The 27,438-nt window shown below is 42.5% G+C and overlaps 1 protein-coding gene across 1 annotated transcript; it reads left to right on the forward strand.

Annotated features, from left to right (window-relative positions):
* Window positions 1–12,410: 12,410 nt before the first annotated feature.
* On the forward strand, window positions 12,411–24,281 carry LOC134734888 (ganglioside GM2 activator-like). Its single transcript, XM_063628237.1, is given in 4 exon segments — window positions 12,411–12,615; window positions 12,618–12,851; window positions 12,854–12,996; window positions 24,216–24,281. Coding segments are annotated over 4 exon segments (633 nt in total). The 5' UTR covers window positions 12,411–12,425.
* Window positions 24,282–27,438: the final 3,157 nt, after the last annotated feature.

The raw sequence follows: 27,438 nt of genomic DNA on the forward strand, positions 1-27,438 counted from the left end.
TCTTACTATAGTATCATTTTCTTTTTGTCTGTCATCTAATAAATAGTGAGTTCCTAAAAGGAATCATATCACGTTCATCAGAAACACTGCCTGATATGAAGCATTGCTAGAACTATTTGATGAATCGACAGTGGCCTTGCCAGCTGGCACTCTTTGTTTTCCCTCTTCTACCTACATTCTTGTCTTCTGCCAACATGATAAATTACCTCAGCCTTGCAAACAAACAAGAACAGTCCGCCAACAGCTAATGTTGTAAGTAAAAGACAATCCAAGTGGCAATTAGAAGAAATAGAACTATACAGTCTAGTACTTGCACAGGAGCCAAGTACACTGGTTAAGAGCACTAACTTGAGAATGAGAACTCAACTTGTTAGCTATGAAGTCTTGGCCATGTGACTTAGCCTCTCTAAGCCTTAGTGTCCTCATCCGGAAAACAGTGGTCATAATAGGGCCTACCTTACTGTGAACATTAATGAGAAAATGCAGGGTGTCTAGTCCAAGGTAAGTTAACTATTAATAGCTGCAGAATCAGGGGACATTTTCTATTCTCTGAATTAAAGAAAGGACTTGAAACTACTGCCAAATCCCATTCCCTGTTGTGTAATTTGGAGGCATAGCCTTTGCACTCCCTGGATTCTCTGACAGCACTTTCCATTTAAGGATCGTTTTTGTTGTTGCTGTTGCTACTGATAAACGGACATGTTTAATGATATATTGGTCTTCACAGAGATGACTATGGACTTTTAATCTATAATCCAGTAGTATACAACCATGCATCACAGACTAATTAGCCAGATGTAAAATAAACTAGCTTCTTACCACAACTACCCTATAAACATTGCAACTATTCTCTCCAAAATGACCCTAATCTTACATGAAAACACCTACTGTGGGGAAACCAGAAACCTAGTTATGTGACCAAAACTAAAAATTAAAGGAAAAATTGCAATTCACTGGTGAAAGTTGGTGAAAGCAGAGGAAATTCAGTGCCCTTCACTGTGCTACTTTGATGTTACTTGTGTTCTTTTTGTCCCTCTTCTTCAGCCCATCCATGGTAGTTATCAGTAGATTTGAATAAGCCACCTGGAACTTATTCACTTCTTTGGAGCTCACCACAATGCTGATCTTCTTTTTCCCATCAGTATTTCTTAATAGACACCTGTCTGAAGACTTAAAGCCCACAACAGAACCTTTCTTTAGAATGGGTTTGGTTCAACCTCAGTTCTCAAGGAACAAATGGTACCAAGAAAAGTCCACTGCAAGTGAGCCCATTTTAAATGAGACTCAAAACATCATAGTAAATAGTATGGAAAAAAATTAGGTTTGGTCAAAACTTCAACTTGAGAAATAAAACCAGAAATTATAAAAATAAGTTTGCTTTACTGTTTGTTTAACTGAGTTAGATTATAATTGGAACTATGTACAAATGGGAACTGCCTAATTGTCTGACAATTTATATTACAGCAAGATAAAATATTCTCCACTTTATACAACATTCTTTACTTCCCATTTGACTTTCAAAGCAAGATTATAAGATTGCCCTTTTAAAAAAAAATTCACAGTTTTCATTGATTTTGCCAAGTAACTCAAATTTTCATTCTTTTATATTTACATCACTCTCTTTTGAATTTCCTGTCTTGTCATTATGTTTGCCAATTCTCTCTATGTTATTCTTATATTTCTTACATGATTTAACTCTGCAAGATCTAGACTTGCCAATGGCTTAGCAGTTCTCCAGTATTACTTCATCAACTTCAATATTCTTTTTAGTTGCAGGTGATATGGTTTGGCTGTGTCCCCACCCAAATCTCATCTTGAATTGTAACTCCCACATTTCCCACACATTGTGAGAGGAACCCGGTGGGAGGTGATTGAATTATGGAAGTGGAGCTTTCCCATGCTGTTCTCATGATGGTGAATGAGTCTCATGAGATCCGATGGTTTTAAAAACAAGGGTTTCCCAGCACAAGCTCTCTCTTTGCCCCCTGCCATCCATGTAAGATGTGACTTGCTTCTCCTTGCCTTTGGCCATGATTGTGAGGCCTCCCCAGCCATGTGAGACTGTAAGTCCATTAAACTTCTTTCTTTTATAAATTGCACAGTCTCAGGTATGTCTACCAGCAGTGTGAAAATGGACTAATACAGCAAGATTAGAGTGAGCTGTGATTGCACTACTGCATTCCAGCCTGGGTGAGAGTGAGACCCCATCTCAAAAAAAAATTAAAATAAAAAAAGGGGGCAAGTGAAGGCGGAGAACAACTGACAGATTACAGACATATTTTGAAGGTAGAATCCACAGGACTTAATGATGAATTGGGCATGTGATGCAAAGGAGGTCTCAAAGATACTCCTGGTTTACTGGCATGAAAATAGATTGAAGAGACATCATTTTCTGATATAAGGGAGATGGCATGAAAATCAGATTTGAGACTCAGAAGGTTCAGAGTTCAGTTTTAAAAAAAGAAAGATGAGGGCATGTAGTTTTGAGATCTTTGTGCAACATCCAAATAGAGCTATCCAGTAACTAGCTGGAAATGGAAATAAGGATCTAACACTCAGAGACAAACAAAAAAAAAAAATGTTCACAAAATTCTTTCTTTTCTTTTTCTTTTTTTTTTTTTTTTTTTTTTTTGAGACACAGTCTCACTATGTCACCCAGGCTGGAGTGCAGTGACGCAATCTCAGCTCACTGCGGCCTCTGCCTCCCAGGTTCAGGCAATTCTCATGCCTCAGCCTCCTGAGTAGCTGGGAGTACAGGCGACTGCCACCATGTCTGGCTAATTTTTGTATTTTTAATAGAGACGGGGTTTTGTCATGTTGGCCAGGCTGATCTCGAACTCCTGACCTCAGGTAATCCACCCACCTTGGCCTCCCAAAGTGCTGGGATTACAGACACAAGCCACCGTGCCCAGCCTGCAAATAATTCTATAGGCTAGATTCCTAGAAGCAGGATTGCTGAGGCAATAGATAAAATTTTGATAGATACCACCAAATTATACTCCCAAATGGCTACAACAATTTATACTCCTTCTCGGGCTGGGTGTGGTGGCTCACGCCTGTAATCCCAGCACTTTGGGAGACTGAGGTGGGTGGATCACAAGGTCAGGAATTTGAGACCAGCCTGGCCGACATGGTGAAACCCCATCTCTACTAAAAATAGAAAAACAATTTATACTCCTTCTCTTTTCAGTGCCCCCTCTTTCACATCCCCACCAAATCCACATCTTTTTTATTAGCTCTTTTATATAATTTTTATCTCTTATAACTTACAAATAAATGTGAAAAACAGAATCCTACTTTGATTCACATTTCCCTGTTTTGGTGGTTGAGCAACTTTTTAAGTAAATGAACCATTTTTATGTCATCCTTTGTAGTTCCATTCTTATTTTTTGGCTTTTTTATTGCTATTATTAATGATTATAGGAGCTCTTATGCTTTGTAAATATTAATTTCTGTCTGTTATCTATGTTGCATGAATTTTCTCCCAGACTGTCTCTTATTTTGTTTATGGTAACTTTCATCATGAAAACACTTTAAGTTTTATTACAGCACATCTGTTCATCTATTTCTTTGCAGCTTCTGGATTTGGTGTCTTGCAGGTGCCTTCACCTTTTGAAAATTACTAAGATAAGCTTTGTTTTGTTTCATCTAGTATGGTTTCTTATGCATTAGCCTCTAAGTAATTTGGACTTTATATTATGCATGCTGTAAGATAGGAATGAAATTTTTTTTCTTTAAATAGTAATTGATTTTCTCAATAGCATTTGTTGAAAAAATTCATTATTCCCCCATTGATTGGAAGTTCGAACTTTAATGTATTAACTTTCCATAAATACACACACGTTACAGAATTCTTTCATTTTTAAATTTTTTGTTGTGACAGGGTCTTGCTATCTTGCCCAGGATGGTCTCAAACTCCTGGCCTCAAGCAATGCTCCTACCTCAGCCTCCTGAGTAGCTGGAACTACAGGTGCAAGCCAACATGTCCAAGCTAATTTTAAAATTTATTTTTTGTAGAGACAAGGTGTCACTATGTTGCCCAAGCTGATCTTGAACTCCTGGGCTCAGACAATCCTCCTGTGCTCCCAAGGTGCCAGGGTTACAGGCCTGAGCCACCACTCTTAATTCTTCAAAGCTCATCTAAGACATCGTTTTGTTGTTGTTGTTGAGACAGGGTCTCACTATGTTGCCCAGACTGGAGTGCAATGTAACGATCATGGCTCACTGCAGCCTCAACCTAGGCTCAAGCAATCCTTTCACCTCAGCCTTCTGAGTAGCTGGGACTATAGATGTGCACCAGCTCACTTGGCTAATTTTTGTATTTTTCATAGAGACAAGCGTCTTGCCACGTTGCCCAGGCTGGCCTCGAACTCCAGGGCTCAAGCAGTCCTCCCACCTCAGCCTCCCAAAGTGTTGGGATTACAGGTGTGAGCCACTGCGCCTGACCTCAACATTCTTTTTTTTACAATAAGAGAGTACAGTAATTACACAATAGTTCCTGATAATAAAACATAGTATCAGCATATGTGTGCTTGTCTTTTTTAGCAGGGGGTCATGCACTTTGTTCAGAGAGATATAATGTCAAGCTATTATGGAACAGCTGCTTTAATAGGAGAGTGTAGACTACATCGCATAACATTTTACTTTCAGCTGAGTTAAATATCTACTGACCTAGATTTTCATGATGCTATTAAGATGCAGGCTCTATGTTAGCTTCAGTAGCTCTGAAGGCTATATGTAGCAAAACAGCTACATTCAGAATAGATTCCTGACCACAAAAATAAATGTTAAGGAAAGATCGATAAAAGCTGCAAAGACTTTTACATTGCTTCTAAGAGATTTTGCCACAAGGCAATAAATGAGTAAGACCATGGTCAATAATGGGAAAGCAGTGCCTAAATCTCTCCTGCTTGTCCTGTAAACTATTTACCTGAGATACCCCAACTGGAATTTGCCCAGGAGGAAACATACTGGCTAGCACTTTAGATTTAATAACTAGTGAATTAAAGGTTTATAATCTGTAGGGAATGGAGAATTGACCTTTAAAAAATAAAGTAGACCATACTTTAAGTCCCACCAGATGGGACCATCCTAATGGAGTTAAAATACGAGCAAGTGCTGCAAATTAGAAACCATTATTCCACATGGCTTGAATATCCCAGAAACAAGAAATTTCCATCAGACACTTTGTTTATTGGGACCATGCTATGTGAGAGTGTGTTCTCAAACTCAGCCAGAAAAATGCTTAGGGTAGATATCCTTATTTGTTTCCTCCTATTGTTATATTCCTAAGAAAATAAAAGCTAGGATTTTGAGTCCATCTTCTAGTGTTCTAATTCAAAACAGAGCAATTTGTCATTTTAAATCTATAAAATAAAAATAGTTACAATTTCTTGAGCAATTACTTTGTGTCTACCAGTCAGCATCCTAAATGTTATACATTCATTCACTAATATTTACAGTAGCCCTATTAAACAAGTATCATTATACCCCCACCCCCCCCCCCTTTTTTTTTTTTGAGACAGAGTGTTGCTGTTGTCACCCTGGCTGGAGTGCAATGGTGCAATCTCAGTTCACTGCAACCTCCCTGTCCCAGGTTGCAGCAATTCTCCTGCCTCAGCCTCCTGAGTAACTGAGATTACAGGTGCCTACCACTATGCCCAGCTAATTTTTTAAATATTTTTAGTAGAGATGGGGTTTCACCATGTTGGCCAGGCTGGTCTTAAACTCCTGACCTCAGGTGATCCACCCACCTCGGCCTCCCAAAGTGCTGGGATTACAGGCATAAGCCACCCTGCCCCGCCCACTGTTCCCCTTTTATAGATGAGAAAACTGAGGTTCAAAGAAGTTAAATGACTCCAGCTGGGCACAGTTGCCCACACCTGTAATCTCAGCACTTTGGGAGGCCAAGGCAGGTGGATCATTTGAGGTCAGGAGTTTGAGACCAGCCTGGCCAACATGGTGAAACTCCGTCTTTACTAAAAATACAAAAAAATTAGCCAGGCAGGGTGGTGCGCACTTGTAGTCCCAATTACTTGGGAGGCTGAGGCAGGAGAATCTCTTGAACCTGAAAAAGTGGAGGTTGCAGTGAGCCAAGATTGTGCCACTGCACTCCAGCCTGGTCAACAGAGGGAGACTCTGTCTCAAAAAACAAAACAAAATACAGAAAAAGAAAAAGGAAATTAAATAACTGAAAACTAGTGCATGGCATGACCATGATTGAAATCTAGATGCAGCCAATTCCAGAGCTCATGCTCTTAACCACTATACTATATCAGCTCTAAGTAGGAAAAGAATGAAAGGACTAGGGTAATGGATGTTAGATAAGTAGGTTGTCATCCTTGTATAACAAACAATCAGAAAATTGATTTGATCTAAATTTCCCTAGAGAGAAATGCAAGGAATTGATACTTATTTTCTATAAACCTAGGTACATCAATCATCGTACAACTGTGATGCTTACTTTAAGAAGTTGAAGCTGGCTGGGTGCAGTGACTCATGCCTGTAATCCCAACACTTTGGGAGGCCAAGGCAGGTGAATCGCTTGAGCTCAGGAGTTCAAGACCAGTCTGGACAACATGACAAGACTCTATCACTACAAAAATTAGCCAGGCGTGGTGTCATGCTCCTATAATTCCAGCTACTTGAGAGATTTAGGTGGGAGGATTGCTTGAGCCCAGAAGGTCAAGGTTGCAGTGAGCTGAGATTGTGCCACGGCACTCCAGCCTGGGTGAAAGAGCAAGACCATGTCTCAAAGAGAGAGAGAAAAAAAAAAAAAAAGATGTTTAGGCTATGCATGGTGGCTCACGCTTGTAATCCCAACACTTTGGGAGACCAAGGCAGGAAGATCACTTGAATGCAAGAGTTTGAGGCCACAGTAAGTTATAATTGCGCCATCGCACTCCAACCTGAGCAACACAGCAAGACCTTGTCTCCAAAAAGGAACAAAATAATAATTCAGCACGTTATCCAGGTCTTAAAAAAATGATGCTTGGTTATTTAGATTTGTTTAGGTTTTTTTTCTTCCTCTTCTATATAAAAGGCAGGCTCACTTAACTAGTCTGTCAACAATGGTTTGGTCAAAATTTTCATCCCCCTGCCATGTCTCTGCATAGTTACACATTATAATTAAAAAATAAATTTTGTCTTCCCATATTACAGTGAAAAGGGAATAAACATTTAATGTTGACACAGACTACATTAAGTTCATTTTAAACATGTTTTTTCTTTAATGTTATTACAGTTAAGTGACATCTATAGTATAATGCATGATTTGATTTTGTGATAATGCAAGTAGCAATTACGAGCTATGGGCTCTGTTGATGAGACCACATCAAGTTACATGGTATGAGTAGGGGATGGAGTAAATACTCAGAGTGTACCTGATAAAAACATAAACTAAAAGTCATATTACACGGAGAAAACATTTTGTTTAGTGGTATAATTTGTAAAAGACAGGATGAAATCAATGACTGGCCTGTCACTTTCAGATAAAAATTCAAAGAGGGTAAAGAAAGCCAAATTCTGCGGGACGCAGTGACTCACACCTGTAATCCCAGCACTTTGGGAGGCCAAAGTGGGTAGATCACATGGGGTAAGGAGTTGGAGACCAGCCTGACTAATATGGTGACACCTCGTCTCTACTAAAAATTCAAAAATTAGCCGGACATGGTGGCGTGCACCTGTAGTCCCAGCTACTCGGGAGGCTGAGGCAGGAGAATTGCTTGAACCGGGGAGGTGGATGTTGCAGTGAGCCGAGATCACACCATTGCACTCCAGCCTGGGAGACAGAGTGAGACTCCGTCTCAAAAAAAAAAAGCACAAATCCAAAGGTAAATCACCTCCTATAAAGTGACTAAGCATGTTGCCCCAATTCCAGGTCAGGTATTTGGGCTATCAAGGCTGCAGGCAAATCCCACTACGCAAGGGTAAATCCAACCACCAACAGGAGAATCTCCCTTTGTTCTTTAGATTAGCCCACACTTACCAAAGAGAAAGAAGTTTGGATTCACATCCCTAAACTGAAACTAGTTGCAAGTGATTTCATTAATCTTGTGTTTTTCTAAACCAGCCAAGTATTTGATTCAAAATATCAAATCAGACTCATCACTTATTCTAACTGGAACTCTGTTTCCCATCTATAAAATATGCTAGATGGAATATATCAGACTGATTGTGTTCAAGAACTGTATAATTCTACATCTATAGGATAATAGGAAGAATTAGCACAATGGCAGTTCCTGAGGGGGACAAAAAGTCCCAGAATAATTATCTCACCATGAACTGAGAAGCACAAACAGGTGGATGAATGTAAGAATAGTATCTAAGTCAAAAGAGGTACCAAGTTCAGGGAACTCTGTACTTTCTAGCCCACATTCAGAATATCATAATCTGTTCTAAAAGACACATTCTAACAATGACATTGATTGACTGAATGCAATCAGTAGAGGGTGACCAGGATGGTAAGGCATCAAGATATCATGTGCTATAAAGAACATCAGGAGGAGTCTGAAGAGCAGGAATTGTTTGCTTGGAGCCCCTGGTGAGATGGTTCCTCCTACAGCCTTACCACTAGAAACCACCCAAGAGTCCACACCAGAGAAAGAGGCTATAAATGAACTGACCTCCCACCTTCTAAGGAGCTAATGCCATCATGCCTTGCTTTCCTGTTTACCTTAGTCATCCACAAAAGTCCAAGTTCCAAAATTTAGGGTCATCACTAGATTTTTCTCCCCACAGGACACTGTACATGCCTGACTGATCTAATCTCTCTCCTTCCTGAGCCACACAAATATCTCTACTATGTCCTACGGAATTCACAGATGTCAGCAAAACCCCCTCTATCCTCAAACACCTCTCTGACTGTTTCCTACTCTATGTGCTCCTCAATAACCCCCTTGAGTACACTGCTACACCTGGGTCCTCCTCATGTGTAATTTTTTCTTTCCACATTCAACCTATCACAATGCCTGGAGATGGTATAAATATCCTTGCCCCTCATTCTTATATACAAAAGTTTTACTCCTTAAAGAACATTCCATTAGATGTTCTCATATCCCCTGCCCTTTTATTTTATAACTATCTATCAACCTCCCTCATTCCTTAGAGATGTGAAGCTCTTGAGTTTCTGTGTCTTTCTACCACAACTACTGTCATGCATCTTACTGATTCTACAATCCAAATACATGAGTCAACCAACACCTCGGTTTCTCAAGTCCTTCACCATTGAGGATCATTTCCTGTCTCTGAAATCTTTGCTTCAGCCATCTTCTTCTCAGACCATCACAGTTTACTGCAGCCTTGACCTCCTAAGCTCAAATGATCCTCTCACTTCAGCCTCCCGAGTATCTGGGACCACAGGCACGCCTCACCATGCCTGGCTAATTTTTTAAATTGTTTGTAGAGATGGGATTTTCCTATGTTGCTCAGGCTGGTCTTGAACTCCTGGGCTCAATAGATCCTCCCACTTTGGCCTCCCAAAGTTCTGGGATTACAGAAATGAGTCACTGTGACCGTCCTTCCCCAAAACTCTAAAGCCCATTTTCCTGCTCCTCCTTTGCTATTGCTTTCACTCAATTTTTTGTGTTGTTTTTCTTAGCTCTCTTTTCTCTATACTTACACTCTCCTTCTAACCACAAGTCCATAGTTTTAATGACCAGCTCTACAGTGACCCCTCAAAGATTTATTTCTCCTCAGAGTCCAGTATTTGTCTATACAGAGTTCAGCAGCTTCCTTTGGTTGTCCATTATGTATCTCAAATTTAACATAGCCAAAACAGATCTATTTTCTTTTTTTTTTTTTTTTTTTTGAGATGGAATTTTGCTCTTGTCACCAAGGCTGGCGTGCAATGGCACAATATTGGCTCACTGCAACCTCCGCCTCCCGGGTTCAAGCAATTCTTCTACCTTAGCCTACTGAGTAGCTAGGATTACAGGCACCTGCCACCACGCCCAGCTAATTTTTTGTATTTTCAGTAGAGACAGGGTATCACCATGTTGGTCAGGCTGGTCTTGAACGCCTAACCTCAGGTGACCCACCCACCTTGGCCTCCTAAAGTGCTGGGATTATAGGTGTGAGCCACAACGCCCGGCCAACAGATCTATTTTCTACAGCAAAAGCCTGCTTTTTATCCTAATCATTTCCATCTCACTTGCCGAGTTGCTCAAACCAAGCACTTACGAGGTATCCTTGGTTACTCTCTTTCATTCACCCTCCTACACTCAATCTACCAACAAGATCTGTATACTTCATAATGTCTAAATGGAAACTGACTTCTTAATGCCTTCACAGCTACCACCTCAGCCCAAGCCCCGTCTATCTCTGACCTGGACTAGAGCTGTGTCCGGAATGCATTCCTTCCAGGGGGTTCTTGGTCTCACTGACTTCAACAATGAAGCCACGGACCCTCTCAGTGAGTGGAGTTTGCTCCTTCAGATGTTCAGATGTGTACGGAGTTTCTTCCTTCTGGTGGATTCATTGTCTTGCTGACTTCAGAAGTGAAGCCACAGACCTTTGCAGCCAGTGTTACAGCTCTTAAAGGTGGCATGTCCAGAGCTGTGTGTTCCTCCTGGTGGGTTTGTGGTCTGGCTGGCTTCAGAAGTGAAGCTGAAGACCTTGGCAGTGAGTGTTACAGCTCATAAAAGTAGCGCAGACCCAGAGTGAGCAACAGCAAGATTTATTGCTAAGAGCAAAAGAACAAACCTCCCACAGCACAGCACAGAAGATGCCCCCGGCGGGTTGCGGCTGGGGGCTCTGGTGGCCAGCTTTTATTCCCTTATTTGGCCCCACCCACATCCTACTGATTGGTCCATTTTACAGAGTGCTGATTGGTCCATTTTACAGAGTGCCGATTGGTCCATTTTTACAGAGTGCTGATTGGTGCATTCACAAACCTTTAGCTAGACACAGAGCACTGATTGGTGTGTTTACAATCCTTTAGCTAGACAGAAAAGTTCTCCAAGTCCCCACCTGACCCAGAAGCCCAGCTGGCTTCACCTCTCAGTGCAATAGTCTTCCTTCTTCCACCCTTGCTCCTTGAAATCCATTCTCCCTTCAGCTGCCATAAAACATATACTTCCCTACTCAAAACTCTTAAAGAGCTTCCCAACCCACTTATAATAGATTTCAGACTCCATATGAGGCCCTTCATACCCTGGTGACCAGCTTAATGCTCTGACAACCAACTTAATGCTCTTACCTCATCTCCTGCCCCTCTCCAACTCTCTCACCCAGCTGCAGCTTCACTGCCCTTCTTGCAGTGACTGAAACATGGCAAGCTTTTTCCACCCTCTATCATTATTCTTTTTTTTTTTTTTTTTTTTTTTTTTTTTGAGACGGAGTCTTGCTCTATCACCCAGGCTGGAGTGCAGTGGCCCGATCTCGGCTCACTGCAAGCTCCACTTCCCGGGTTCACGCCATTCTCCTGCCTCAGCCTCTCCGAGTAGCTGGGACTACAGGCGCCCGCCACCACGCCCGGCTAATTTTTTTTGTATTTTTAGTAGAGACGGGGTTTCACTGTGGTCTCGATCTCCTGACCTCGTGATCCACCCGCCTCGGCCTCCCAAAGTGCTGGGATTACAAGCGTGAGCCACCGTCATTATTCTTATTCCCCTCTCCACTTAGAACGTTCCTCAAATTTTGCTTGCCATGACCCTTTATGTCATTTAATTCTCCAGTGATATGTCACCTCCACAGAGAAGTCATTTCTGATCACCATAAGCAAAATACCCCCATTCCTTTTACCTTGATTTGTTACCTGTAATCGTCATGTGAGTCTACCTACTTTTTTAAAAAATCACCTATTTGACCCGCTAGAATGTGATCTCTATGATGGCAGTGTTTATATTCTGTTCACCACTACCACTCACACCTAAAACAGTGACTGAAACATGATCAATGTTCAATAAATATACGTTGAATAGATAAATGGCCCATTTGGGGCAATGAATATATAAGCATCTTTCTATTAAGGAAAATGACTTCCCCCTTTTAGGAAAACAATCATAATTACATGAATTATGCATATGCCAACTATTTTGACATCTGGAAAAGTTTTGCTTAAAAGCATAGAATATCTGCTGTGACAGTTGTTGGAAATTTTGACTGCCTAGCATATTTCCCCTCTTTGTGACAACACCCCTTATTTCTTTTACAGAAAAGACCTTCTCCATTGTGTGCAGTCTTGACAAAACCATAAATCAAGGTTCTCTTGTCATCCCACCCCATCACACTATTCCCTTTCTCTGTTTCCCTTCTCCTTTCTTTTCACTCTCTGTGTCTCTTTCACCAGGCTAAGAGGTAGAATCACAATAAAAGCCAGAATAATTTTTTTTCCAGAACTTTGTTTATTGAGATTTGTAACTTAAAGGATTGAAAATGTGGGTGGTTAACTCCACACAGACTCACCCTTCGTGGTGCAATCCCTGATGGAGACTCCACTCCTGATCGTCCTGGGCTTGCTTCTTGCAGGCCTAGCAGCCCCTGCCCACGTCCACCTGAACCAGATCAGTAGCTTTCCCTGGGATAACTGGGACAAAGGGAAGGACTCTGTGGTGATCAAAAGCCTTTCTCTGGAAGCTGACCCCAACATCGTTCCTGGGAACGTGATCGTCAGTGCTGAGGACAAGAACCAGTGTCCCCCCTCAAATCTCCTCTGAAGGTGGAATTAACTGTAGAGAAGGAAGTGTCTGGCTTCTGGGTCAAGATCTCATGCATGGAGCAGATTGGCAGCTGTGCCTATGAAAACTTCTGTGATGTGCTTGATACTTTCATTCCCCCTGGGGAGCCCTGCCCAGAGCCCCTGCATACCTATGGGCTTCTTTGCCACTGTCCCTTCAAAGTAGGCACCTACTCACCATGAATGAGTTCACTGTGCCTGACCTGGAGCTGCCCAGCCAGCTCAGCACCAGAAACTACCACATTGAGAGCATCCTGAGCAGCGAAGGAAAGCGTCTGAGCTGCATCAAGATTGCTGTCTCTCCCATCTTGGCTAACAAGGTGAAACCAGTGGCGGGCGCCTGTAGTCCCATCTACTCGGGAGGCTGAGGAGGGAGAATGGCGTGAACCCGGGAGGCGGAGCTTGCAGTGAGCCAAGACTGCGCCACTGCACTCCAGCCTGGGCAACATAGTGAGACTCGGTTTCAAAAAAAAAAGATTGCTCTCTCTTTAAAGGGAATATAACATGGCATCAGCCACAGCAGAATGAAGGGATGTGAGGAAGGTTCCTTTTCCTCTGTCTCGTGCTTGCCAACGTCAAATTTTGACTCTCTGTCCCCCTTCAAGCCCCTTTCTGCAATGAGTCAGCTATCCTCACTGAAAATCATTGTGTGCCACTTACATTTTAGGCTGGGACAAGCAGCCCTGAACTAAGGCAGGATGAGTTGGACAGTTTTTTTGTTTTGTTTTGTTTGCTTGTTTTTTGAGACAGAGTCTCGCTCTGTCACCCAGGCTGGAGTGCAGTGGCACGATCCTAGCTCAGGGCAACCTCCACCTCCCAGATTTAAGCGCTTCTCCTGCCTCAGCCTTCTGAGTAGCTGGGATTACAGACAGGCGCCATGGCGCCCAGCTAATTTTTGTATTTTTAGTAGAGACAGGGTTGTGCCATGTTAGCCAGGTTGGTCTCGAACTCCTGACCTCAAGTGATCTGCCCGCCTTAGCCTCCCAAAGTGCTGGAATTACAGGGTGAGCCACCATGCCTGGCCAGAGTTGAACAGTTCTTGCTAGCCCAGGACATCTGCTGGGCTGGCCACATTACCTATTCTCTTTTAGACATTCTCTCTAAAGAGCTTCATTCATTTCCAAAACAGTTGAGGAATGGGAACCAATGTGTTTTGGGACCTCATGTTTATGCTGATCTAATCTTGACCTCCTGAAAAATCTTTGTGACTTCTTTTTTGTCACTGAGTTAAAAGTAGAGTAAGAGTATTAACATTTTTGTTCTACTCCAGCTCCCTCTTCCAATTAAGGGGAAAAGTAGTTGGTCTTAGTCTATTTATCCCTTAACTTCTATGATTAATTTTGATTTCTTTTCTGGATTTGTCCAATTAATACTGGGGTACAGTGTATCCTGAAGAGCAGGGTGTGTGTAGGAGGAGTCTCTTGGGGGAGATAGGAGATAAGAGTGCTCTGTTGTTTACAAACACAGGTGCCCACAGGGCCAAGCAAGAGATGAGTGACAAGGACCATGAGAAACAGGTTGCTTCCAAGGGAGATGTTTGTTTTTCCTTTTTAGATAAAGATAATACTACAATGTAACTCTTTATTCTATACAGAAAGTCACAGCACATGTGCATTGATACAAGGCCGCTGAGTCCTGGTCTCCAGTTGGAAATATAACTAAGGGTGACAAGGACTGGAGTAAGCTGGAGAGTTCACAGCCAGCCAGTCTGTGAAGGCAACTGCTACCTTGTTATACCAAGTTAGTGCCACATAAGAATATCATAGGCCCAGTATTTGGCAGACAGTTTCCATTTTTACTCCTAGAGAAGCCAAAAATCCAGAATTTTATATGAAATCTTACCATTTTAAAAGATTGGCAACTAATTATTTTTCTTTTTCTTTTTTTTTTTTTTTTTTTTGAGACAGAGTCTCCTTCTGTCACCAGGCTGGAGTGCAGTTGCACGATCTCGGTTCACGGCAACCTCCGCCTCCTGGGTTCAAACAATTCTCCCGCCTCAGCCTCCTAAGTAGCTGGGATTACAGGCACACACCACCACGCCCGGCTAATTTTTGTATTTTTAGTAGAGACAGGGTTTCACCATGTTGGCCAGGATGGTCTCAATCTCTTCACCTCGTGATCCGCCCACCTCAGCCTCGCAAAGAGCTGGGATTACAGGTGTGAGCCACAGTGCTTGGCAATTATTTTTCTTAAACACTGTGCAGCCCAAAGGGGCCAAGCGGACATGTGAGTGGGGAAAGCCAGCTTGTGGGTGGCCATTTTGCAGCCTCTGATCTAAGATGGTGCATGCCTTGTTCTCTTAAAACAACTCCTGTGGCACCACTTCTCCCTCCACAAGGCCAAATCCATCGTGTCTAATCTTAAGGAGAAGGCCCTTCCAGTGCTAGGAGAGGTATGGGCAGCCTCTCATCTGTGAGCTGTGGGGATCAGCAGGCTACCTGCCCCAGTCTTGGAGCTCTGTAGGATGAATGAGGCAGATGTGGAAGAGTTGGCCCCACCAACAGCTGCTTGGTGGAGCAGGGGTCCAAGGAAGATAAGGTGGACTCAAGGTCAGGCTGCCTAGATTTGTCCACCACCCTGTTAGTCCATGACAACTTCTGAACCACACACCAGACCTGAGTTCTGGGCTCATTTGAAGCCTGGAATAGCAATAACTATTTTTAACTTGCAAAAAGAAAAGAAAAAGGCAGGTGTGGTGGCCCGCACCTGTAATCCCAGCACTTTCAGAGGCTGAGGTGAGCAGATAACTTGAGGCCAGGAGTTCAAGACCAGCCTGGCCAACATGGGGAAACCCCCTCTCTACTAAAAATACAAAAATTAACCAGGTATGGTGGCGTGTACCTGAAGTCCCAGCTACTCGAGGAGGCACCAGAATCACTTGAACCCCAGAGGAGGAGGTTGCAGTGAGCTGAGATTGCACTACTATACTCCACCCTGGACAACAGACTGGGACTCTGTCTCAGAGAGAAAGAAGAGAGAGAGAGGGAGAGAGAGAGAGTTATTATTAATTCCTTAGGAATAACTAGATTGATACAAAAACAACTATTCGTTCTTTTTGTTTTGTTTTGTTTTTTTCAGACAGGGTCTCACTCTGTCACCCAGGCTGGAGTGCAGTGGTGTGATTACAGCTCACTGCAGCTACAACCTTCCAGCCTCAAGCTATCCTCCCACCTCAGCCTCCTGTGTAGCTGGCAAATAGACACACACCACCAAGTCCAGCTAACTTTTGTATTTTTTGTAGAGACAGGATTTTGCCATGTTGCCCAGGCTGGATTGTCTTTTATATTTAGTTATGTTTAATTATACGTGATAAATGCTATAGAGTTCTCATTAAAATGAACTATAGTGAATTTTTAAGTAAAAAACAATTTGCATAATATATTTTTAAAATAAGCACTCCTAAAATAATACTGTGTATTTTCATCAGTTTATTTGTATAAATATGCATATAAATGCATAAATAAAGACCCCAAGGATACATGCAAACTAAAAATAGTACTTAATTATGTAGAAGAAAAAATTGGAGGAGTCAAGGATGACTGTAGCTTAATCTGTCATAAATATCATGTGAACTGAAGAACATAATTTTAAGGAGAAAAAAATTTTAAGTACATGCAGAGGCACAAAGTCTGCTTTTGAACTCCTTTAAAAATATACTAGTACAGACATAAAAGCTCCATGGGGTGACAATAAAATTGTAAAGGATCGTGTACTATTATCATAATCATAGATGACCAATCATAGTGATTTTCCCAGGATGACTGGTCATCTCACATAATGGTATCCCTTAGAGTAAAAAACAGTGTTTTTGTCTTAAGTTTGGCAGGATAATTGCTGGTATATGTGATAAATACAGTTTGGGGGGACTCAGGCTTTTTTCTAATGCCTGGGCATTGATAATACAATCAGCCTATATAACATTTATTAATTTAACAAACAGTAATTGATTGTTTATTGTGTGTCATCACTATAATAGTGATATAGGAGATAGAAAGAAATCATTTAGGTAGATAGTTAGGATGAAGAGACTCCCCAGCAGAAAACTTTCCTTCTAACAAAAAGCAGCTGAGAAATTCCTCCCTTTCTAACCTCATGCAGTCCAAAGAAATCACTTCTCCTCTAACAAAGAGAAGCCTGGAAGATCAGGCTGTAAAACACAGATAAGCAACTTGGGCACAGAGTGGGGAGCTTCCTGGTTATCACCAAACTTCACATACCTACAATGGGCACCAGTAAAAACAGTGCACTTTTTTCTTTTTTGAGTCGGAGTGTCGTTCTGTCACCTAGGCTGGAGTGCAGTGGCACCATCTCGGCTCACTACAAGCTCCGCCTCCGGGGTTCACGCTGTTCTCCTGCCTCAGCCTCCCAAGTAGCTGGGACTACAGGCGCCCGCAACCATGCCTGGCTAATTTTTTGTATTTTTAGTAGAGACCAGGGTTTCACTGTGTTAGCCAAGATGGTCTCCATCTCCTGACCTCGTGATCTGCCTGCCTCGGCCTCCCAAAGTGCTGGGATTACAGGCGTGAGCCACCGCACCCCGCCCCCAGTGCACCTTAATAAGCACATTCCTTCCCCTTTCTTTAGCCTCACTAAGATAGGGAAGCAGGAAGCATGCACTGGGTGGGGGAGGCCTGCAGCTGCAAGAAGGTGCCTGGGAACGGGCACAGAAACTCTCCATCCCCTTTTAGCACACGCAGATAAGCAGCAGCAGAGCAGCACAAACTAAGAGCCTGCCTGCATAATCAAAGAATGGGGTGGGGCTATTAGAAACTCTGCTCTATGCAGATGGCACACCTGGTCCTAACCAGTTCTTCAGGCCCTATGGAGATAAGACACCCCCTTCTCACTAGCTCATTTTTAAAAAACCCTGACATTTTTGCTACAACTTGGCAATCAGATTGGACCCCTCTCTGTGACAGAGAGCTGTTCTTTCTTCTCACCTTTTAAACTCCTGCTCCAATCTCAGTCTGTATGCATCTGCATCCTTGATTTCCTTGGCCATGAGATCAAGAACCTTGCTGAAAGGGTGACTCTGTAGGCTCAGACTCAGACCACGCCACACCGGTTGCAGTCGAGAGATCTTTATTGGAGAAGTCTGAGGGAGAGCCGAAGCGGAAGAAGAAAGAGAGCGAGAGCTTTGAAGTCTCCGTCTTTTATATCTAGGGACGTTACTGGGGGTTGCTGGTTGGCTGAGGGGCTGGGTCTAGGCTGAGGCGGGAAGGCGTGACCTCTGATTGGCTCCTTTTGGCGGGCCTGTGTTGGGGAGGAAGAAGAACCTGGAACCAGCGCCATTAGGGTGCTCTTGTTACCTAACACTTGCTATTTACCCCAGACAATGAGCCTGTTTTAGTATTTCCTATAGATCCTATAATAAGTGAGACACAATCCCTTTATTTATTTATTTATTTTTTAAACAGAGTCTCATTCTGTCGCCCAGGCTGAGGTGCAGTGGTGTTGTTCCCGGACCAAACCAAGGGTCGGGTTCCTTATTCTCGTGGCCCAGTAACGAGATGCAGATGAATTGGAAGAAAAGGGAGTTCTTATTTCTATAACTGGTTACAGGGAAAAGGGCTGGAAATTATCACCAGACCAACTCAAAATTACAAAGTTTTGCAAAGCTTATATACCTTCTAAGCTATATGTGTACGTGTAAGTGTCCATTCACCTAAAGACATAAGCGATTAACTTCTTTTAATCTGTAACTAAGATCTGAGTCCTGAAGACCTTCCTCTGGAGCCTCGGTAAATTTACTTAATCTAAATGGGTCCAGGTGCTGGGGTGATTACCAACCATTATCTTGTCTCCTGCTAAGTCATGGAGGCTTGGGGACTTACTTTAGTCCCTAATAAAGCTTGTTTGTGGAGGCCTGGAGAGTTTCTTCAGGCCCATGATAAAACTTGTTTAATCCTCAACAGGTCCTGTTAAGAATTCCTTCATTATTTTGTCATGCGTTAAGGCCCAGGAAAGGCCTAGGCAAAACTCTTGGTGGGCTTTTGTCACATTCCAGACTTTGTTCAAGGGCACTAGCTCTTTCAGCTTTCAATATTTAACTTAACCACTCAGTCAGTACTGAAACAGTTTTTATAGAGGCCTGCATTAGTGGGACCTGGCCTACCACAGTGTGATTACAGCTCACTGCAGCCTCGATCTCCTGGGCTTAAGCAATCCTCATGCTCAGCTGAGACCACAGTTACACACTGTCACATGCATCCGTGTGAAGAGACCACCAAACGGGCTTTGTGTGAGCAACAAGGCTGTGTTTATTTCACCTGGGTGCAGGCAGCCTGAGTCCAAAAAGAGAGTCAGCAAAGGGTGGTGGGATTATCATTAGTTCTTATAGGTTTGGGGATAGGCGGTGGAGTTAGGAGCAATGTTTTGCAGGCGGGGGGTGGATCTCACAAAGTACATTCTCAAGGGTGGGAAGAACTACAAAGAACCTTCTTAAGGGTGGGGAAGATTACAAAGAATCTTCTTAAAGATGGGGGAGAAACAAATCACAATGGTGGAATGTCATCAGTTAAGGCTATTTTCAGTTCTTTGGTGGATCGTCAGTTGCTTCAGGCCATCTGGATGTATACGTGCAGTTCACAGGGGATATGACAGCTTAGCTTGCGCTGAGAGGCCTGACACACACCACTACTTTTTTTTTTTTTTGAGAGATGGGGTCTCACTGTGTTGCCCAGGCTGGTCTCAAACTCCCAAGCTCAAGTGATCTTCCTGCTTCAGCCTCCCAAAGCACTGGGATTACAGTTTCAAGCAGCTTCACCAAGCCATGGCACAATCTTTATCCTCAAATACCTTAGCATCCCAAGAAGAAAACACACAAGTAAGCAGGTAACCCGAAGACAGTATTAAGTGACAAGTAAGTAGAAGGAGCTGAGGGAGCACATGAGTGGAACATCTAACAGCCTTAGGAGAGCAGAGAAGCTTTTCTGGAGGAAAGCACAAAGGCAAAAACAAAAATTGTGTGAAGGCCAACCCTACAGACTGCCAGATGTTCCTGCAACGTCTCTGTGACACCTATATTAGTCCATTTTCACACTGCTGTAAAGAAATAGCAAGAGTGGGTAATTTATAAAGGAAAGAGGCTTAATTAACTCACAGTTCCACATGGCTGAGGCAGCCTCAGGAAATTTACAAAAAAATGGTGAAAGGCAAAGGGTAAGCAAGACAACAGGAGAGAGAATGAGAGTGAGCACAGGAAATACTGCCACTTTTAAAGCCATGGAGATCTCATGAGACTCACTCATTGTCATGAGAACGGCATGGGGGACACCGCCCCATAATCCAATCACTTCCCACCCTCAATATGTGGGGATTACAGGTCCCTCCCTTGACATGTGGGATTACAATTCGAGATGAGATTTAGATGGGGACACAGAGCCAAACCATATCAACACCTCTCCCCTCCTGGAGCTTCCACAGCAGCAATTGGTGTTACACTGATCTGTGAGCTCCCTGAATGTCTGCCTAGAGTTCTTAGAGGCAGGACCTGCTCCATCTTACTTTGTAACTACAGCAAGGCTGTCATGTGTGAATGAATAAAGAGCTTTTACTGACCAAAAAAAAAAAAAAAAATGTAAGTGATGGAAAGTATTAAATCATCATATGGGCCAGGCACAGTGGCTTATGCCTGTAATCCGAACATTTTGGGAGGTTGAGGCAGGAGGATTGCTTGAGCCCAGGAGTTCAAGACCAGCATGGGCAACATAGTGAGACCCCATTTCTAAAAAAACAAAAAAATTAAAAATCAGCTAGGCATGGTGATGCACACCTGTAGTCCCAGCTACTCAGGAGGTTGAGGCAGGAGGATTGCATGAGCCTGAAAGGGTGAGGCTGAAGTGAGCCATGATTGCACCAGCACACTCCAGCCTGTATGACAGAGTGAAACTCTGTCTCAAAATACGTCTTTAAAAATTTTTTAAATCATCATATGCTGTGTCTAAGGGCAGGAAGCAATCAATCAATAAATAAAATAAAAATAAATCATCATACGACTGGAAGCATCTTTCTTTCTTAGTAATATATAAGATAATGGTGGGGCCAGGTGCAGTGGCTCATGCCTGTAATTCCAGCACTTTGGGAGGCCAAGGCAGGAGGATTGCTTGAGCCCAGGAGTTCAAGACCACTGTGGGCAACATAGCGAGACCCCCATCTCTATAAAAAAATTAAATTGGAAAAATTTAAAAAGATAATAGTGCATCTTAAATTGATGGCATTTTAGATTCAATTAAATATGGTATTTTTAAAAGGATTACTCTGGTTTCAGTGTTGAATAAAGCCAGTAAGGGAGGTAAGGAGGAAGGGGGAAAATGAGAAAAGCAGAGAGATGATTCAGGATGCTATTGCAGTAGAGAAATGATGGTAATGGATCAAAGTTGTAGCATAGTAGAAGGAAGAGATCGTCTGATTCTTAATGTATTTTTGAAGGGCAGTTGATAATGGACAGCAAGAAATGGGGAGTGAAGGAAAGAGAAGACTCAAGGATTAGTTCAAGATTTATGACCAGGACAACTAGAAGAAGGGAATTGCCATTTTCTAAACTTTCAAGTTCTTAGCCACAACTTGGCCACTAACAATCTGAGTAACTTTAGAAACGTCATTACCCTTCTATGAACCTCAACTTTCACATTTGTACATGAGAGATTTAAACCAGATCAGAAGTTCTCAAACTGTGTTCAGTACAGGTGCCTGACGATGCTTCTCAGGAGATAGGAGAAAATTCAGGCAAACTGGATTACAGCCTGTGTATACCAGCAGTCCATGTAAAGTTGCATTTAAAAACAGGAATTAAAAGTATTTAAAATAACTATATGCCAAGTGCAGTGTCATGCACCTGTCCCAGCTAACTGGGAGGCTGAAGTAGGAGGATCACTTGAGTTCAGGAATTTGAAACCAGCCTAGACAACATAACAAGACTCTATCTCTATAAAAAATAAAATAATTAATTAAAAACATATAGCTACCATAGTTTGTTAATGAAAATACACTATAAAAGATGTAAAGTGTAAATTCAATAGCATAAAATGGGATAAGGGGGGAAGTAAAAGTATACAGTTTTTGTATGTGCTTGAAGTTAAGCTGTTATTAACTTAAATTAGAATGTTATAACTATAAGATACTTTACGTAAGCCCCATAGTAACCACAAAGAAAAAATCTCTAGTAGATACACCAAAGATAAAGAAATCAAAGCGTACCACTACAAAAATTCAACGAATCACAAAGGAAGACAGCAAGATTGGAAAAAAGGAACTACAAAACAGTCAGTACACAATTAACAAAATGGCAATCATAATTGCTTACCTGTCAAAAATTACTTTAAATGTAAATGGATTGCTGGGTGCGATGGCTCATGCCTGTAATCCCAGCACTTTGGGAGGCCAAGTCAGGTGGATCACTTGAGGTCGGGAGTTCGAGACCAGCCTGACCAACATGGAGAAATCCCATCTCTACAAAAAATACAAAATTAGCCAGGCATGGAGTCACATGCCTGTAATCCCAGCTACTCGGGAGGCTGAGGCAGGAGAATTGCTTGAACCCGGGAGGCGGAGGTTGTGATGAGCCACGATCGTGCCATTGCACGCCAGCCTGGGCAACAAGAGTGAAACTCTGTCTCAAAAAAAAAATGTAAATGGATTAAATTCTCCAGTCAAAACACAGAGAATGCCTAAATAGGTTAAAAAAAAAAAGTTAAACCATATGCTGCCTATGTAATTCAATCATAAAGACACATTTAGACTAAAAGCAAAGAGATGGAAACAGATATTTAATGTAAATGGAAAACAAAAGAGAGCAGGAGTGGCAATATTTATAACAGACAAAATAGATCTGAAGTAAAAAAACTATAAAAATGGATAAAAATTGTCATTATATAGTGATAAAGGGGTCAAGTAATCAAAAGGATATGACAACTTTATTTCAGATATTTAGAGAGAAGGATATAACAACTGTAAATATATACACCCCCAACAATGGAGTTCCTAAATACGTGAAGCAAATATTAACAGATCTGAAGAGAAAGACAGATTGCAATATGATAATAGCAGGAGACATTCAAACCCTATTTTCGATGAAAATCCAGACAAAAAATCAATAAGGAAACATTGGACTTGAACTACACATTAGACCATGGGTGTCCAATCTTTTGGCTTCCTTGGGCAACATTGGAAGAAGAATTGTCTTGAGCCACATATAAAATACACTAACAATAGCTGATAAGCTAAAATTAAAAAAAAACTCATAATGTTTTGAGAAAGTTTATGAATTTGTACTGGGTCACATTCAAAGCCATCCTGGGCTGTATGTAGCCCATGGGCCATGGGTTGGACAAGCTTGTTTTAGACCAAATGGACCTGAACGACATGTATAGGACAATACATCCAACCCCAGTAAAATACACATTCCTCTCGAGTATACACACAGAACGTATTCCAGAATAGATACGTTAGGCCACAAAACAAGCCTTTAAAAATGTAGTCCAGGGGCAGTGGTTCATGCCTATAATTCCAGCACTCTAGGAAGCTGAGGCAGGCAGATCACTTGAGGTCAGGAGTTTGAGACTAGCCTGGCCAACATGGTGAAACCCTGTCTCTACTAAAAATACAAAAAAAAAAAAAAAAAATCTGGGTGTGGTGGCAGGTGCCTGTAATCCCAGCTACTCAGGAGGCTGAGGCATGAGAATCGCTTGAACCCGGAAGGTGGAGGTTGCAGTGAGCCAAGATCATGCCACTGCATTCCAGCCTGGATGACAGAGGGAGACTCTGTCTTAAAAAAAAAAAAAAAAAAAAAAAGGAAAAAAATCTAAGCGGATGCATTGAGAAAGAAAATGGCAGATAGGAGACAGGACTGATGTGTAGCTCCCACTTGAATGAACAGAACAGCTTGTAGAGACTCACATCATGAAATTTTTCTCCAAGTACCACTGCAGGAACATATCAGGAAAACTGAAAGAATTCACAGACCCTCTGAAAGAAGCAGTTTGCTGTTGCAAACTCTATGAGATAGTAGAAAAACTGTGAGTTCCCAACTTGTGAGAGGAGGGAAAGCCTGCCTCCAAACACACATCCCAACTGGGGAACCTGAAAATCCAGATCACAGGAGAATAATTTAACCTTACCTAGAGCTAAAACAGATTTAGGGAGCTGAGCAAAATATAAAAAGTAGAAAAAGCATCAGGAAGAGCCTTGTAGGCACTCCCAGTCCCCAGCTTGAGCCCAAGGAAACCGTCCCTGACTTTATCTCACAGGGTTCCTTGGGGAAGGCAGCCAGAGGAATTAGGGAAGGGTCAAAGGGTGAAAGAAGCTTCTAGCTGAACTTTGTAATAATTTTGACCCAGCACGAATTTTTGTGAGCAGAACTCAGGGGGTGAATAGGCAGTGCAGATAGCAGCTCAGAAGCTGCAGCCAAAGGTGCAGGCAGACAGGGAGGGGCAAGGCCTGAAAGTCCTGCTACCCTTCTCAGCAGGGAAGCTTACAGCCTGGGGCAAGAGCTCAGCCCTGCATGCCAGCTGCCTGAATATAAACTCGGTGCTGTTGGCAGGGCACAGCAGGAATGCGACTGGCCTTGCTGACTGCGTGGAAGCTGGAGAAGGCTAATCACCACTGACTTTCTCCACTTCCCTGGCAACCTGGATGACACAGCAGAGGCAGCCATAATTCCCCTGGGAACATAATTCCATTAGCCTGAGAACCATACCCCCCATACCGGACAGTGGCCTCAGCAAGCCCCAAAGGAGAGTCTGAGCTCAGACCCATCTAACCCTGCCCCCATCTGATAGTTTTTCTCTACCTGCCCTGAGAGCTGAAGACAAAAGACATAAATAAACTCTTGGGAGCTCTATGGCCCTGCCCATCACCTAAGAAGCCTGAATACTTATCCTGACCAACATAAGGCAAGCTTACATCCCCCTTCTACCACAGCTGGTGCTCTCTTGAAAGTGCCACTTTCTAGCTGGAGGTCACCCAACTCAAGCCATTATAGCAACTCATAAGAAAACAACCCTGCTCCAAAGAAGGAGAAAACAACAGCTAATCCCACTGCCTACAACATGGCTAATCAGAGGTTCCTGAATCCGTCCACATGACAACTTCACTGCTAGGATTACCAGCATTCAAGAAAAACAGTGCACTAAACAAAACTACAACCAACAATTCACACAGAGTCCACTTCACTCCCCTGCCACCTTCATTGGGTATCCACAGCTGGGAGACCTAAAGACAGATCATATCACAGGACTCTTTGCGGACAATCCCCAGTACTAGCCCAGAGCCCAGTAGCTCTGCTGGGTGGCAGTAACAATCACTGCAGTCCAACTCTCAGGAAGCCCCCATCCCAGGGGAAGGGAGAGAACACCACATCAAGGGATCACCTGGTGGAACAAAACAACCTGAACAGCAGCCCTTGAGTTCCAGATCTTTCACCTGAAATAATCCTCCCAAATGAGAAGGAACAAGAAAAGTAATTCTGGTAATATGGAAAAACAAGGTTCTTCAACACCCCTAAAAGATCACACTAGCTCTCTAGCAATGGAACCAAATGAAGAAGAAACCTCTGAATTGCCAGGTAAAGAATTCAGAAGGTTGATTATTAAGCTACTCAAGGAGGTACCAGAGAAAGTGTAGGGTCCAGTCCTACTGGGCCTGTGGGTTTTTCTCCTCATATGAGGAGATGAGAGATCATAGAAATAAAGACACAAGGCAAAGAGATAGAAGAAATGACAGCTGGGCCCGGGGGACTACTACTACCTAGACGCAGAAGACCAGTAGTGGCCTCGAATGCCTGGCTGTGCTGTTATTTATTGGATACAAGGCAAGGGGGCAGGGTAAGGAGTGTGAGCCATCTCCAATAATAGGTAAGATCACATGAGTCACGTGTTCACCTGACAGGGGGTCCTTCTCTGTTTAGTAGCCGAGGCGGAGAGAGAGGACAGCTTGCGTCATTATTTCTTCTATGCATTTCAAAGACTATAGTACTTTCACTAATTCTGCTACTGCTATCTAGAAGGCAGAGCCAGGTGTACAGGGCGGAACATGAAAGTGGACCAGGAGCGTGACTGCTGAAGCACAGCATCACAGGGAAATGGTTAGGCCTCCCAATGGCTGCGGGTGCGACTGACTGTTATTAGGCCTTCCACAAGAGGTGGTGGAGCAGAGTCTTCTCTAACTCCCCGGGGGAAAGAGAGAGACTCCCTTTCCCGGTCTGCTAAGTAACGGGTGCCGTTACTAAGTAACCCTGGTAAGTAACGGGTGCCTGGCGTTACCACTAGAACAAGGAGCCCTCTAGTGGCCCTGTCTGAGCATGACAGATGGCTCATACTCTTGTCTTCTGGTCACTTCTCAATGTGTCCCTTCAGCTCCTATCTCTGAATGGCCTGGTTTTTCCTAGGTTATAATTGTAGAACAAAGATTGTTATAATATTGGAATAAAGAATAATGCTACAAACTAATGATTAATAATATTCATATATAATCATATCTATAATCTATTTCTAGTATAACTATTCTTATTCTATATATTTTCTTTTTCTTTTTTTTTTTTTTGAGACAGAGTCTTGCTCTGTCACCCAGGCTATTTTCTTTATTATACTGGAAAGCTTGTGCCCTCTGTCTTTTGCCTTGGCACCTGGGTGGCTTGCCACCCACAGAAAGGTGAAAACCAACTTAAAGACATTTTAAAAACAATACAGTATATGGATTAAAAATTCTCCAGAAAAATAGATATCATAAAATAAAAACAATCACAACTTCTGGAAATGAAAGACACACTTAGAGAAATACAAAATACACTGGAAAGTTTCAACAATAGACTAGAACAAGTAGAAAAAAGAACTTCAGAGCTCAAAGACAAGGCTTTCAAATTAACCCAATGAGACAAAGACAAAGAAAAAATGAATTTTAAAAAAATGAACAAAGTTTCCAAGAAATTTGGGATTATGTTAAGTGACCAAACATAAGAATAATTTGTGTTCCTGAGGAAGAAGAGAAATCTAAAAGTTTGGAAGACGTACTTGAGGGAATAATAATGAAAAAAAAAAGCTTCCTTGGCCCTGCTACAGATCTAGACATTCAAATACAAGAAACTCAAAGAACACCTGGGAAAGTCATCACAAAAAGATCATCACCTAGGCACATAATCATCAGGTTATCTAAAGTCAAGACAAAGGAAATAATCTTAAGAGCTGTGAGGCAAAAGCATCAGGTAAAACATAAAGGAGAACCTATTGAATTAACAGCAGATTTCTCAGTAGAAACCCTATAAGCCAGAGGGATTGGGGTCATATCTTTTTCTTCTTTCTTTTTAAGATGGAGTCTCACTCTGAGGCCCAGGCTGGAGTGCAGTGGCATGATCTTGACTCACTGTAACCTCTGCCTTCTGGGTTCAAGCGATTCTCCTGCCTCAGCCTCCCAAGTAGCTGAAACTACAGGCACGCACCACCATGCCCAGCTAATTTTTGTATTTTTGGTAGAGATGGGATTTCACCATGTTGGCAAGGATGGTCTCAATCTCTTGCCCTCGTGTTCTGCCCCCCTCGGCCACCCAAAGAGCTAGGATTACAGGCATGAGCCACTGTGCACTGCCTAGGGTCCTATCTTTAGCCTCCTTAAACAAATAATTATCAGCCAAGAACTTTGTATCCAGCAAAACTAAGCTTGATAAATGAAAGAGAGATAAACTCTTTCTCAGACAAATGCTGAGAGAATTCACCACTACCAAGCCAGCACTACAAGAAATGCCAAAAAGAGTTCTAAATCTTGAAACAAAA

The sequence above is a fragment of the Symphalangus syndactylus genome, chromosome 12 (genome assembly GCF_028878055.3).
Source record: "Symphalangus syndactylus isolate Jambi chromosome 12, NHGRI_mSymSyn1-v2.1_pri, whole genome shotgun sequence".
Classification (NCBI taxonomy): domain Eukaryota; kingdom Metazoa; phylum Chordata; class Mammalia; order Primates; family Hylobatidae; genus Symphalangus; species Symphalangus syndactylus.